The 15,016-nt window shown below is 41.7% G+C and overlaps 1 protein-coding gene across 1 annotated transcript in view; it reads left to right on the top strand.

Annotated features, from left to right (window-relative positions):
* The window catches only part of LOC124718699 (prostatic spermine-binding protein-like), a 38,216-nt gene that overhangs the window by 6,203 nt on the left and 16,997 nt on the right, over positions 1 to 15,016 (top strand). Inside the window, exon 2 of the mRNA XM_047244321.1 lies at positions 7,045 to 7,625. Within this exon, the coding sequence (XP_047100277.1) occupies positions 7,045 to 7,625 (581 nt within the window). The remainder of the gene's footprint in view (positions 1 to 7,044; positions 7,626 to 15,016) is intronic.

The following is a 15,016-nucleotide window of genomic DNA, read 5'->3' as shown; positions in this document are numbered from 1 at the left end:
TTAATTTGTTGTTCCGTACTGTGCGTTAGTTCCTCTTGTTTTTGTGAGACTTTACTAAATTCGTCACTGAGTTTTTGTGTCTTTTGGTTCATCGCATCTCTAATTAGAGTGAAACGTTCGTCTTGTTTCTTGACTTTTTATTGCTATCCATGATCTATTGAAATGTCATCTTAATGGCATTGTTCGACAACTGAACATCAGTGTTTAAAGTATTTTGTGTAAACTGTTCAATAGAGTCAGCATTTGCCATGTTCGATAAGGTCTGGGTATCGTCATTTTCATTGGATTCTACAGGTAAATGATCAGAGTGTACATTTTGTAAATGGGAAGTATGTGTAACAGCGGCTTCCCAGTTTGTGGAATGAGCTGTCTGATTAATTGCGATATCGGTAGGTCAAGCAAAATTCAAGGTAGTTTGACTGTTTGGCATTGAAGATGCACTTTCATTGACTGTCGTGTGATTCACTATTGTCAGTGAAGTATTGTCAGAATTGGTATTCATTGCAACACAGTTATCCCTTAACTCGCGAGGTAACTTTTCTGTAACGTATACCACGGGGTCTCCGGGACCCCTATGTTTAAACTGAAATTTAAGGCAAAAAATAATTTGAAATTTTTTAATTTATGGTATATAACATTTATTTTTATAATTATTTAAGCGTTTTTTAAATTCTTCTAGTTTATTTTATTGCACTAAACAAAGCCTGCAGCATTTTACTACTTCTCACACAAAAGCACAATTTTATGTGGTTCTTTTAAATAGTACACAGACTGTTAGAGTACTGAATTTTATATTATGAAAAATTATACAGCAAATAAATTTCCAAAGGAAACTAAATTACAGGGTTTAAATCTGAGTGTAAAAATTCCGCCCGATGGAGGTACGAAAAGAAATTTTGTCAAATTGACACTCATTGCTGGGAACTACATTGTTCTTATCACCACTCAGAACAGATTCGATTTTAACAGACACTTCAAGTATTTCATTGAAGAAACAGACAGATCCCCATCACAACTTTCCTGAAGTTCTTTCTCTGACTGATTCTCTTGTTCGATAGCAGTAATCTGATCATGGCGAATCTAAAATCGTCGCCTTTTTCGTTTATTTCTTGATCTGTATCAATGACATCTTTCCCATAGACAGACTAATAATTTCATCAAAATCGAGAAAGTTAAAAATGACACACTCGTGCCAACACATTTTGAGCTATACGGCACCGTACTGAAGAAAACGGATACGTAGTTCACGTGGCGCGTTCTAGGAGACTCCAACATCTATCAGTAACACGTGTCAATAATAAACACAGAAGGCGATGACGCAACCGACAAGAAAACATCGTAGGCTTGGCAATTTAAGGAGGGTAGGGGGAGTATAGAAGCATTCCACCACAAGTGGTCTTGGAGAGAGAGCTCGAAAATTTTCGCTCGGTCTGAGAGACCACACCTCGTGAGTTAACGGTTACTGAGACAATTTTCAACATTGTCCATAACTGAGCTACGCGTACTACTATTAATCGTTTTACGCAGCATGATGTACAGATACAATCAAAGAACAAACAAATAGACAAGAAATAAAGAGCAATTTGCCGTTGACCTGTTAGGAATAATTGACACAGATTAGTAAATGCGCAGATCAAAATTGCTAACTACACTAACTAAGTAAATAACGAGGAGCAGAGCGTATGCCTGAATGTATTATTTCAAAAGGCTCCAAAAAGAATTTCGATCTGCGTAAAGTTGTCACCAAGCGAAACACGTACGTGCGATATAACGTAACTGACAGTAACCTGCCACATATATGTTAGACTGGGAATGGCATGCGAACGTATACTTTATCTCCTCGATTATGCACTTTGCCTTGTACTGAACTTTTCTGACTGCGAGAATGTAAACTGTCAACAACTTTAAACCAAACCAAAACTGCATGAAGTTACGTAACGCAAAAACTGAATCTGTTGCAACACTATTGATTTGAAATTGGCCCTGGTAATAAAACAAAACTTGATCAATATGAAAATAATGGTCCCTGTGCTTAATGAATGCTATCCCTGAAACAATAAAATTTCTTACCTTTATTTGCGCAATGGTAATGCTCTTCGTACTGCTCTCTGTTGGTACTTTAAACTGTATAGTTGGCACAGAGCTTTTGCGCAAGACTGTTGCTTAGCATACATTTTTATTAAATCGAATATGACAGACTATAACTTCTTGAGCAAAATAGTTAGAAACGACATTGTTCTTGGAACTGCCATTGACTTACACCGTAAGTAAATGTGGCACTTACTTTTAAAACTTGTATTTTGACTCTCTGAAAATTAATAATTCTCACAATTAAAACAAAATAAACTGATTGCACATGTAGTGTTGGCAGAAAAGCCAACACTTTTTTTCTAGAGGAGGCCGAAATGCACGCGTTTAATTACACGCTGACTGGCGTGAGGTCTGGAACAGGACAATATCTTGAGAATTGTAAATAAAGTACGTAGATGATGTAATACTTAACTTTGATCCACAATTGTAGAACATCTCTCTTGATGATACATGCTTCATAATATTAATTATCAATTGAATACGGCGCCTTGCTAGGTCGTAGCAAATGTAGCTGAAGGCTATGCTAACTATCGTCTCTGCAAATGAGAGCGTATTTGTCAGTGAACCATTGCTATGAACGTCGGCTGTACAACTGGGGCGAATGCCAGTACGTCTCTCTAGGCCTGCCGTGTGGTGGCGCTCGGTCTGCTATCACTGACAGTGGCGACACGAGGGTCCGACGTATACTAATGGACCGCGGCCGATTTAAAGGCTACCACCTAGCAAGTGTTGTGTCTGGCGGTGACACCACAATACATTAATAATTAGCTTTACAAAATTAATGGATGTGATTGTCTCTATCATCACATACGAATACGCGCACTGCATTGGTAACAAAATGACTTTCTTTACCTTAATTATTACCAGTATAGTATCTTCCAAATAAAAATCATTACTGCCTGTAGCGAGTAAGTATACAGCGTGATTCGCGAAGATATGAAAATATTTCAGTGTGCTATTCTATACGTAAAACTAAAGAAAAATGTTCATATAAATGTAGGCCCGCAAATGTTTAGTTACAGAGTAGAAATAGCAACTTGTGTATTACAATATCTTGAAGAGTTATCCAAGAACTTTCCTGAGACGGTTGTATTTTACTCCTACAATTGTGGAGGGAAACAGTAGAAAAAGTAAGTACCATAAACTTAGACTGATTCGCATAAATCGTGCAACAAAATATTTCTATTGCAAAAATCACATTGATTAAAATGGTCATTCTCTTCTATTTCAGATACATGACTGCAACATATCTGTGTGCAGTACACAGGCTGGATATTCGGCCCATTACTCACACGTATCTGATTCGTGGTGACACCGAGAATGAGGGAGACGCATTTCACAGCGTCATTGAGAGAGCGGTTAAGAGTGCTAAGAAGTCAGGGCCCATTTATGTTTCCGATCAGTACATATCAGTCATCTGAAATGCAAAAAAGAAGGGAAATGTGCTACATCTTAGAGAAATGCGTTTTTCAGATTTCAATGACATTAAAGCTTTGCATAATGAGATAGCTTCTTAAATGGCCAACGACGTTGACGGGAGTATTTTCAAAGTTTCCTAAATTAAACTATTTCGATGTGAAAAGGGAAGTGATATATTTCAGTATAAGAACAGCTACAAACAGTCCGAGTTGGTACAAGTTCAGTTCAGAGGGAGAAAGAGGCGTTTAACAGGGAATGTAGATGGGAGTAATTTGTATCTGAAACCTGCCTGTACAACAAGAATGACGCTCTCAGGAAACAGAATTCAAGATTTAAACAATTTGGTTAACAGCAAAATCATTCCTAAATATTACAAGACCTTCTATGAGTCTCTTTCCACAGACACGTAATTTGTTGCTTTTATGTCATCTGGAAGTTCTTTATTTCACTTAGTATATTATTTTATGTCAGTTGTACGATGAAAATAATAAAAATGATAAAACAATGAAACTGTAAGGGTGAACAAAAATTATGGTTTACAGATATATTTCTTTTTTTTTACCACACGGCTTCTTTAGTCATTTGTTAAGTTCGATAACAAGGTCGGAAGAACAATGACACATTTACTTTAAGGGTTGTAAGGTGGTGAATGCGATGTTGTTTGAAGGGAATTTTTTTTGGTCATCAGTCTACTGACTGGTTTGATGCGGCCCGTCACGAATTCCTTTCCTGTGCTAGCCTCTTCATCTCAGAGTAGCACTTGCAACCTAAGTCCTCAATTATTTGCTTGACGTATTCCAATCTCTGTCTTCCTCTACAGTTTTTGCCCTCTACAGCTCCCTCTAGTACCATGGAAGTCATTCCTTCATGTCTTAGCAGATGTCCTATCATCCTGTCCCTTCTCGTCATCATTGTTTTCCACATATTCCTTTCCTCTCCGATTCTGCGTAGAACCTCCTCATTCCTTACCTTATCAGTCCACCAAATTTTCAACATTCGTCTATAGCACCACCTCTCAAATGCTTCGATTCTCTTCTGTTCCGGTTTCCCCACAGTCCATGTTTCACTACCATACAATGCTGTACTCCAGACGTACATCCTCAGAAATTTCTTCCTCAAATTAAGGCCGGTATTTGATATTAGTAGACTTCTCTTGGCCAGAAATGCCTTTTTTGCCATAGCGAGTCTGCTTTTGATGTCCTCCTTGCTACTGCCTAAGTAGCAGAATTCCTCAACTTCATTGACTTCGTGACCATCAATCCTGATGTTAAGTTTCTCGCTGTTCTCATTTCTACTACTTCTCATTACCTTCGTCTTTCTCCGATTTACTGTCAAACCATACTGTGTACTCATTAAACTGTTCATTCCGTTCAGCATATCATTTAATTCTTCTTCTTGAAGGGAATAATATTTCTATTTTGTAGAGAACACTTAGTGTTACAAATAGGCCAACTTTCAGTTCCGTAGATAATTTTACTTTTGTTTTATGACGTTTTTAAAAAATGTCGCTTTGTTTTCTACCTCTCCTGTAAACTATTCATTAGGCACTTATGTCATTGTTCTTCTGCGATGGCGATATGAGTTTTTATCCACAAAAAACTTGAGTCAAGCTGCAAACTGCAGCAAGTGCATAGCTGTATCCCGTGTAGTTCACTAGCAAAAAATTTTTGTAATCAGGAAAAGACTATATGCTCACTCTGTACATTCCTATATTCCCCACGTAATATTGGTTCTGGAAACTTTGTAAGTAGACTTTCGTAGTACAGCTGCCTCTCCATCTTCTTCAGCATGTACACAGTGGTCCACCGTGAGTCAAACAAGACTGTGACCATTCATAAAGTCCTGCTTTCCATACGTTTAATATCCCCTAATACTCCAATTTGGTAGGTGTACCACACACAATATTCTAGGACGGCTCGCAAGAGTATTTTGTAAGCAGTCTACTTTGTAGACTGGGTGCACTTTCCTAGTATCCTACCAATCAACCGAATTTGACTTGCAATTGTCTAGGTCGTGGCAAGACAAGTCTTCGTTTGCGAAAGAGAGGAACGTTAAGTATAACAGACATTTTAACGTACCACATACCAGCAGCGTAGTATATAGCCTACAGACAGGGATTGGTTGAATTTCACATAGAATATGTTTATATGATGTTACCCGTTTAGAGTAATCTACTACAGCCTCGTAACCTATTTTTATTTTATGCTGAAGAAACATTAAAAGCGACTTCTTAACAACATCTACATCCACGTATGTACTCCGCAAGCTACCGTAACGACCATGGCGGAGGGTACCTTGTAAAACTATTGTTCATATCCTTTCCTGTTCCACTCGTAAACAGAGCGAAGAAAAACGAGTGTCTATAAGCCTCCGTATGATCCTTAATTTCTCTCGTCTTATCTTCGGGGCTCTTAATGCGAAATGCACGTTCGCGCAATAGAATCGTTCTGCAGTCGGCCTGAAATGCCGGTTCTCTAAGTTTCTGCTATAGTTCCTTGCGAAAACAGCGTAGTGTTTCCTCCAGGGATTCCTATATGGGTTAACGAAGCACTCACTCCGTCGTCAGGCCACGAGTGGCCTATCGGGACCATTCGACCGCCGTGTCATCCTCAGTGGTGGATGAGGATAGGAGGGGCGCGGGGTCAGCACACCGGTCTCCCGGTCGTTACGATGGTACCCTTGACCGAAGCTCCTCAATTGGCATCACGAGGCTCAGTGCATCCCCAAAAAAGGCGAGCACATGGCGGCGTGAATGGTCACCCATCCAAGTGCCGACCACGCCCAACAGCGCTTAACTTCAGTGATCTCACGGGAACCGATGTAGCCACTGCGGCAAGGCCGTTGCGGGTTAACGAAGCGCTTAATAATTGTTTCCCTGTGATATTTGTCTTTTTGTTATCTACGATAATGATCGAAGCAGACGAAATGAATTAAAATTTGTGCTGTGGCCGGGACTCGAACACTGGTCTTCTTGCTTGCTAGGCAGAAATATAATAGTTAGCATTTCTGCCTAGGAAGGAAGAGGACCCAGGTTCGTGTCCCGGCCGTAACACAAATTTTAATTCATTTCGTCTGCTTCGATCATTATCGTAGAAGCATTTGATGTTAGTCAAGAACGTCAGTGAGGCGACAAAGAGTTATTATCAGCATCTCACTGAATTTGAACTGGATCGTGTAATAGGGATCCAAGAAGCTGGATGTTCCGTTGTGATAATGCAGGGAGGCTTGGCAAGAATGTAGCCACCGTACATGGTTACTGGCAGCGGTGGTCAAGAGAATGTACGGTCGCAAGAAGACCTGGCTCTGGCGGTCTGTGGCACTGCCGAGAGAGAAGATCGTCGTTTTCTGCACATGGCTCTGGCGCATCGTCTTACACCTGCAGCAGCCCATCTGAGCAGCAGTTGGCACTGCAATGACACAACGAACTGTTACAAATCGGTTACTTCAACGACAGCTCCTAGTCAGACACCCTGTAGCGTGAATCCCACTGACCCCAAACCACCGCCATTTGCAACTTGAGTGGTGTCAGACGAGAGCTCCTTGGATGATGATGATGATGGTGATGGTCATGGTGATGATAAAGATGGTGATGATGATGAAGATGGTGATGATGAAGACGATGGTGATGATGATGAAGATGGTGATGATGATGATGAAGATGGTGATGATGATGAAGATGGTGATGATGATGAAGATGGTGATGATGATGATGAAGATGGTGATGATGATGAAGATGGTGATGATGATGAAGATGGTGATGATGATGATGAAGATGGTGATGATGATGATGAAGATGGTGATGATGATGATGAAGATGGTGATGATGATGATGAAGATGGTGATGATGATGATGAAGATGGTGATGATGATGATGAAGATGGTGATGATGATGATGAAGATGGTGATGATGATGATGAAGATGGTGATGATGATGATGAAGATGATGATGATGAAGATGATGAAGAAGATGGTGATGATGAAGATGGTGATGATGAAGATGGTGATGATGAAGATGGTGATGATGAAGATGGTGATGATGAAGATGGTGATGATGAAGATGGTGATGATGAAGATGGTGATGATGAAGATGGTGATGATGAAGATGGTGATGTCTGGTTTGTGGTGCGCTCAACTGCACGTACGAAGTCCCAATTCTTATGCAGTCCAATTTTTACACAGTCCCATCTAGTCACTGTGATGAGGATGAAATGATGAGGACAACACAAACACCCAGTCCCCGGGCAGTGAGAATCCCACCTCCTTGGAGGGTGGGGTGGAGTTCCATTGTGTTTTCTGCTGAAACCTGGTTCTCCATCGGTGCTAATGATGGCCGTGTGTTGGCCAAAGCAGGCCACTTGTCTGCGTGCTGCGATTTCGTATGCCAGCAGCAACACTCTCGTGCTTATCCCACGCACCCTGACTGCAAATCTGTGCGTCAGTCTCGTGATTCGACCTGTTGTGCTGCCTTTCATGAAGAGCTTTCCAGGTGATCGTTTGCAGTTGGGTAACGCTCGTTCACATACCATTGTTGTAACTCAGCACGCTCTACATAGTGTCGACATGTTGCCGTGGCCTGCTCGATGACCAGATCTGTCTCGAGTCGAGCACATATGGGACATCAGCAGACGACAACTGTATTAATCATCCCCGTATTGACCGACCAGGTGCAACAGGCATGGAACTCCATGCCACAAACTGACGTCCGGCAACTGTAAGCATTCAACATTCTGGCGATTACACCGGTTGTTACTAAACCAATATTTCGCATTTGTAATGGCTTATATTGCACTTACATAACTTCTGATCTTGCAGTGTTAATCACTTAAATATGTTACCTAGACAAATTTATTTCCGAAATTTCGTTACTCTGTGTTAGTTATATTTGGTGTTGCAATTTCTTTCCCGTCAGTGTATTTCTAGTAACATTTTTCAGAAAAGCTAACTTCTCCTGAACTATGTTTTCCGCATTTTTGGATCTTTCCCAGTGGTATATGTTAGCTGAATGGTCAGCGTGACGGATTGCCAATCCTCTGGGCCTGGAGTCGATTCCAGGCTGGGTCGGGGAATTTTCTCCGCCCAGGGACTGGGTGTTGTGCTGTCATCATCATCCTATCACCCTCATTGACTGCAGGTCGCCGAAGTGGCGTCAAATTTAAAGACCGGCATCCGGTGAACGACCTGCCAGACGGGGGCCCTAGCCGTGCTATTAAATAAATAAAAGTGGTATATTTTGATACAGTACGAAAATGAGTAGCGAATTGAGTTCTTGGTGAAGAAAGAATAAATCAAAAACGTCATGCTGGATACCTAAATTGTACTGCATAAACAACGGAGATAAGCCGAAAACTGTTTTCCCTTCTTATTTTGAGGGTTTGTAAGCGAAAAAAAGTTTTAAAAAGCATTGAAATTATGTGTAAAGCGTGTTTGAAGTCGTCTGAGCACACTCATTATCAAAAGCCTGATGGGGTAGTTTTGTCTCCGTTTTACGAAAAGCTGGTTTTTCACGCATGTGAATTTTTATGACGTCGTATCTCCTGAACTGTGTGTCCAACAATACTATAATTTTACACTTACATTCGGCGGTATACGTGGATACCGTCTGGAAACTGTTACCAAAGGAGTTGGTTGTAAAGACTAAATAAATTAAATTGTCGTGCCTGTTACTGAAGTTTGACTTCGCGAACAGGAAAAAGGTAGCAAGCGATAAATAGTTTTCCTTTCGTCATTTTTGTTGGGGTTGTGGGGGTGCCAGCGAGAAAACGTTTAATAAAGCCTTGACATAGATGAAGTTTGTTGGATGTTGCTAAGTACTCTCGCTCTGAAATAGTGGATGAATTAAGTAGGGGTACTTGAGCGAATCAAGACAGGTATACAGTTTCTAATTGTAAGAGTTGTGTCGCACTTTTAAAGCACAGTCAGGTGACAGAAGTCATGAGACGGCGACACCCACATATACAGATAACGGCGGTATCGCGTACGCAAGTTGGCGGAGCTGTCTTCTGCACTCAGGTGGTCCGTGTTTAAACGTTTTCGCAGTGGTTATGGCCGCACGACATGAATTAACAGACTTTGAACCGGAAATGGTAGTTGGACCTAGACGCATGGGACATTCCGTTTCGGAAATTGCTAGGAAATTCAATACACCGTCGTCCACATTGTCAAGATTGTGCCGAGAATACCAAATTTCAGGCATTACTCCTCGCGGCGGATGTCGCAGTGGTTGACGGCCTTCACTTGACGACCGAGAGCAGCGGCGTTTTCGTAGGTGGTGATGAATGGTTTGTGGGGCGCTCAACTGCGCGGCTATCAGCGCCCGTACAAATTCCCAACCTCTGCTCAGTCCAATGTCACCACGTACAGGAATGATAATGAAATGATGAGGACAACACAAACACCCAGTCACTCGAGGCAGGTGAGTTTTCGTAGAGGTGACAGTGCTAACAGACAAGCAACACTTCATGAAATAATCCCATAAATCAATGTATGCGTTAGGACAATGCGGCGAAATTAGGCACTAATGGGCTATGGCAGCAGACGACCGATGCTACTGCCTTTAGCAGAGAGTGAGGCAAATAAAAGTGGCCCAGACGAATGGATACGAATGGACTTGATTGTTGGAACACATTTACACGATCTTCACGTCTGCCAGAGTTGTTAGCCTAGGTCACCTGACCTGTCAGTATGCGATTACGTTTTGTGGGGAGCCCTCAAGTCTAAGGTGTATCGCAACAACCCTAATAGTCTGCAAGTACTGCAGTGGGACATTTCGGATGAGACTGCGGCAATTCCAGCTGTCCAGCTTCGATCCGCCTTCAGCAACTTCCTGACCAGGACCTAAAAATGCCAAGAGATGAACGGTGGCCACTTTCAACATCTGCTGTAGGCAGGTTAGTACCGTATTTGTTTTCCTCTGTTTTATTCTTTATACCTTGGAATTCTGTTCCCCGGGTCACTTTTATTTACCCTATCTTGTAATAACACGACATCGCCTGCAGCGCCTATCCTGGGCTCTTGACCAAAAAAATTCAAATGTATGTGAAATCTTATGGGACTTAACCGCCAAGGCTATCAGTCCCTAAGCATACACACTACTTAACCTAGATTATCCTAAGGACAAACACACACACCCGTGCCCGAGGGAGGACTCGAACCTCCTCCGGGACAAGGCTCTTGACCACGTCGGTTGGCCCCTAGACGAATGGAATCGCGTGTCATTGTCAGATGAGTCCAGATTTCAGTTGGTAAGAGATGGTGGTAGTGTCCGACGGCATCGCAGACTCCACGGACAAGCCACTGTGCAAGCTGCCGGTGGCTCCATCACGGTGTGGGCTCTGTTTACTTGGAATGGACTTGGTTCTCTGGTCCAACGAGACGGATCACTGAGTGAAAATGGTTATGTTGTACTACTTGGAGACAATCTGCCACCATTCATGAACTTCACGTACACAAACAACGGTGGAATTTTTGTTGATGAAAATGGTCACAACTGTTCGCGGCTGCGTTGAAGAACATTTGGCCATCCAAGTTGCCCGACATGAATCGCTTCGAACTTTTATGGGACATAGACGAGAGGTCAGTTCGTGCACAAAATCCTGCGTCGGCAACACTTTCGCATTTATGGACGGCCTTAGATGCAGCCTAACTCAAAATTTCCACCGAGGGAGGTAGTGCAGTGATTAGCACACTGGACCCGCATTCGGGAGGATGAAGGTTCAAACTCACGTCCTGCCATAGGAGATTTAGGCTTTCCGTGATTTCCATAAATCGCTTCAGGGAAATGCCTGGTTGGTTCTTTTCAAACTCCACAACCGATTTCCTTCCCAACCCTTGACACAATCTCAGCTTGTGATCCGTTTCTAATGTCAACAGGACATCAAACCTAGTCTTCCTTCCTTTCAGTATTTCTGCAGGAGCCTCCCACGTTTAGATGCTGCACTACACCGGGCAGAAGGAGATCCGACACGATTTTAGAAGGTGTGCCATGACTTTTGTCGCCTCTGTTTAAAGCTGCAGATATATTCAGTGTGGATATGTGGATACTGTCTGGAAACTGTTGCGAACAGAGTTGAAAGTAAGTATGCCTGGTGCTGAAGGTTGACTGCACGAAAAGCGATAATGTAGTAAACGATAAACTTTTACCTTTCATCATATTGTGGGGGTGTCAGCGAGGAAAAATTTGGTTAAGGCTTTAAACTGTATAAACTTGTTGGAAATTAGTAAGTACTGCCATTCTGAAATACTAGATAAATCTAGCCTTCAAGACACACAATTTCTAACTGTAATGCTTGTATTATTGTCTTAAACATGCAACACACGATTATACCTCTTAATGGATAGATTATGACAGCTTTTTAACTTTTTAAATGCGGCCGATAATTCCGCGAAATGTTGAAAATAAAATGGTTCTTGCCCTAAGGTCGTTAGCTAGACACCCTGTAACCTGGTTCTTGCGTGGTCAAAATGTGTGTGTGAACTCCTAAGTGACCAAACTTCTGAGGTCATCGGCCCCTAGATTTACAAACTACTTAAACTAGCTTGTACTCAGAACAACACACACACTCATGCCCAAAGAAGTTCTCGAACCTCCTGCGGGAGGGGCCGTGCAGTCCGTGGCATGACGCCTCAAACCGCATACCCACTCCGCGCGGCCCTGCATAGTCATGTAGTAATAGACAGGACGGTCAGGAACAGTCTGGAGAACTTGTTAAAGTGTTACAAGATTTGTTGTGCTGAGAAATAATCGTTAAAAAATTCAATAAACTACGCCATTTCCAAGTTAATCAGCAATGAAGTTGATCAGTCAGGTCGTTTCGCGAGCAAACTCAAGTGTCCTTCGAGATACAAATAGTGTCAGTCGTTCTCATAGGGTGGATGACATGTTCGGTTTTAGGAAACCAAACGAAGGTCTCGTTTGGCGATGCGGTCTCTGACGGACCGCTTGAATTTACGTGAGCTACGATCCCATTGGCTAACTTCAATGCTGATTAACTCGGAAACGGCCCTATGTATCGATTTTTTTCTTAACACCTATTTCTCAGCACAACCTATCTGCAACACTCTCACAAGCTTTTCAGACTGTTTGTGACAAGCTCGTAGATACAATGGGGAAAGGGTATATACGATTAATAGTTTAGCTACCCAAAAGATATGACAACCAGAAGTTGTAAAGGGAATATCATCCCTAAAAATATTTCAGTATGAGTAACAGTCAATTTGCTGGTTGTCATAGGTCAAAATTCGATATTTTTCGGGGCACTCTTACTTTGTCGCAATAGGAAGACATTTCGCAATGCCGCTGCAGTATAATTTCTGAAAACAGGAGCAAGAAACTTGAAAGGTGTCTGTGGCTGTTCCTTTTTTTTTCCACAGCAACATAATTAGCGGCACATAAGCTGCAACATTTGTCGCAAACAAGCAAAATGCCACTGCAGTTATCTCTTAAAGGCGTTAACCAGGTTCATTCCAGACACCGAATATAAACTACGGTATTAAGAGGCCTGCGAAACGTGTTAGCAAAATCCATCATACTTTTGAACGACATCTTTCTCTATTAGCGATGTGATGGCATTGAAGATCTTCAGAGTTCTTACGAACAAACCTTGCGCTACATCATAATCACGTGATCTTTGGAGACGTACGTTAGCGCCAAAAATTCGACTCCGCGCATCAGAAGGCGCACGCCATAAATATTCCTACTCTATGGTCATTGCCTGCTATGCTTTACCGGATTAGAGCCTCTGTTAGCTCTCTGTATCAGGTAGGAACATCTCTGCTGCCGCAACTCATTCAACTGTCTGCAGAAAGAAGACGACTGTGCAGATCGGGACCAACGGACGCCGCGTCTTATACAGAATAGACATACTGATTTGCGCGAATTATTTGCGCCATTACGCAACACGGCATCGTACTAAATAAAATGGTGAGTCAGTTTGAATACTCGACCCATTCTAGTATGATTATTTATCTATACTAAACTGTAGAGTAGGAATGCGTATGAAATGAGCATAGCGTATTGCACATGTTTTGTTGCCAACACTAAATGTTATATTTCCAGTGTCTTTTGGTTTAATGGTGTCTGCCTACATTTTGTACTAAGATCGAAACAATGATATCACCCATACTGGAACTATTTGTACGCACGTATTTATGACTAACAGTAATGGTGTAATTGAAGCTGCTACAGACGCAAATCGAAATATGTGAAAGAGTGACTTCATATTTATGTACCACAAAGTCAAGAGACTCAGGAGGCAATGTACGTTGGCGACAGAAATTATGCGCATCTGAATGCTTATTCTATAGATTTTCCTCCTCTATGTATTAAACGCGCCAAATTACGTTGTGTTTCGGTGGTAACATTTTGAGTATCGCGTAGGATAAAAAGACGAGGAATAGCATGTGGGCGTTGAAATGGGACAAACAGGACAAGAACTTTCCTCTAGTGAGCAAGAGACATAGCTGATAGAGGCAATAATGAATTAAAGGGGGTCCGCGAGAACACAAATTACGTTTTGTTTAGCCGATAAAGTCTTTTCCCCATAGTTGTGGCCCGTGGGTTTGTTCTTTTATTGTTTCTGAAATGTATACATACAAATTTTATGTCAGTTAGAAACATGTTGACGTCATCTTTTATTGTTGTTTAAATTACACATATACTTTGCCATTTAGTTTACATTTTGCGTGCGCTGTGGCTGCCAATAGTAATAAGCCACAATTTTAAATTAATACAGCGTGTCATCTACAACGCAGGTAAGTCAGAGCAACGACTGAATTGATTTTTGTTTATAATTTAACCTTTAAATTGTGTATGAGGTTCAGTAGTGGCATATTCACTTTTCAGACCCTTACCATTGCTATAGTTGACGTGTCCTGAGCTGCACTTGCTTCTCATTTGCCTGCTTAACGTTTTTTATTGTGGTTTTTATGTTTAACATGAGATGTGGATATCGGTAAAATTACTAGAGGTTTCGGTTTGGAAAAAAGTATATCGTGTGGTTTGGTGTTTATAGATTGTGTTACACATCCTTAAAAGCGTTTACTTAAGTTTTCTCGTGGTCATTGATGAATTCAGGAAGCTACTGCGTTGCTGTGGCTTAGACATAGTTTTTGCTACAGTTTTACGTCTCAGGTACGTTGGTGACAGTGGTTTCTTTCACAGATTTGTTTTCGATAGGCGCTCACGAAGTTTGAATCTTTCCAGACACGTGTGTGTGGGCGCGCGCGTGTATGCGTGTATGTGTATGTGTGAGTTCTAATGCGTGTTGTTTCATAGTTTGATAAGAGAGACAGCCGTTCTTCCAGTGCAGTATATGCCAGTGGATTAGCAAGGAAGGAAAATTATTCTGGCCTGCTGTAATACACACCCTCCCTCCGTAACCACACGGAGTATGAATGTGGATGCATGGAGAGGATTTGTATATGAGACGCCCAGTTTTGAGTATCAACAACTATTCACCGTGAATGACTGAAGTGTTTGGCAGAGGATAGTTTTTACTGTAGCATACAA

The sequence above is a fragment of the Schistocerca piceifrons genome, chromosome 10 (genome assembly GCF_021461385.2).
Source record: "Schistocerca piceifrons isolate TAMUIC-IGC-003096 chromosome 10, iqSchPice1.1, whole genome shotgun sequence".
Lineage (NCBI taxonomy): Eukaryota > Metazoa > Arthropoda > Insecta > Orthoptera > Acrididae > Schistocerca > Schistocerca piceifrons.
The sequence above is the reverse complement of the archived record's forward strand: the minus strand, read 5'-3'. Positions and strand labels throughout refer to the sequence as shown.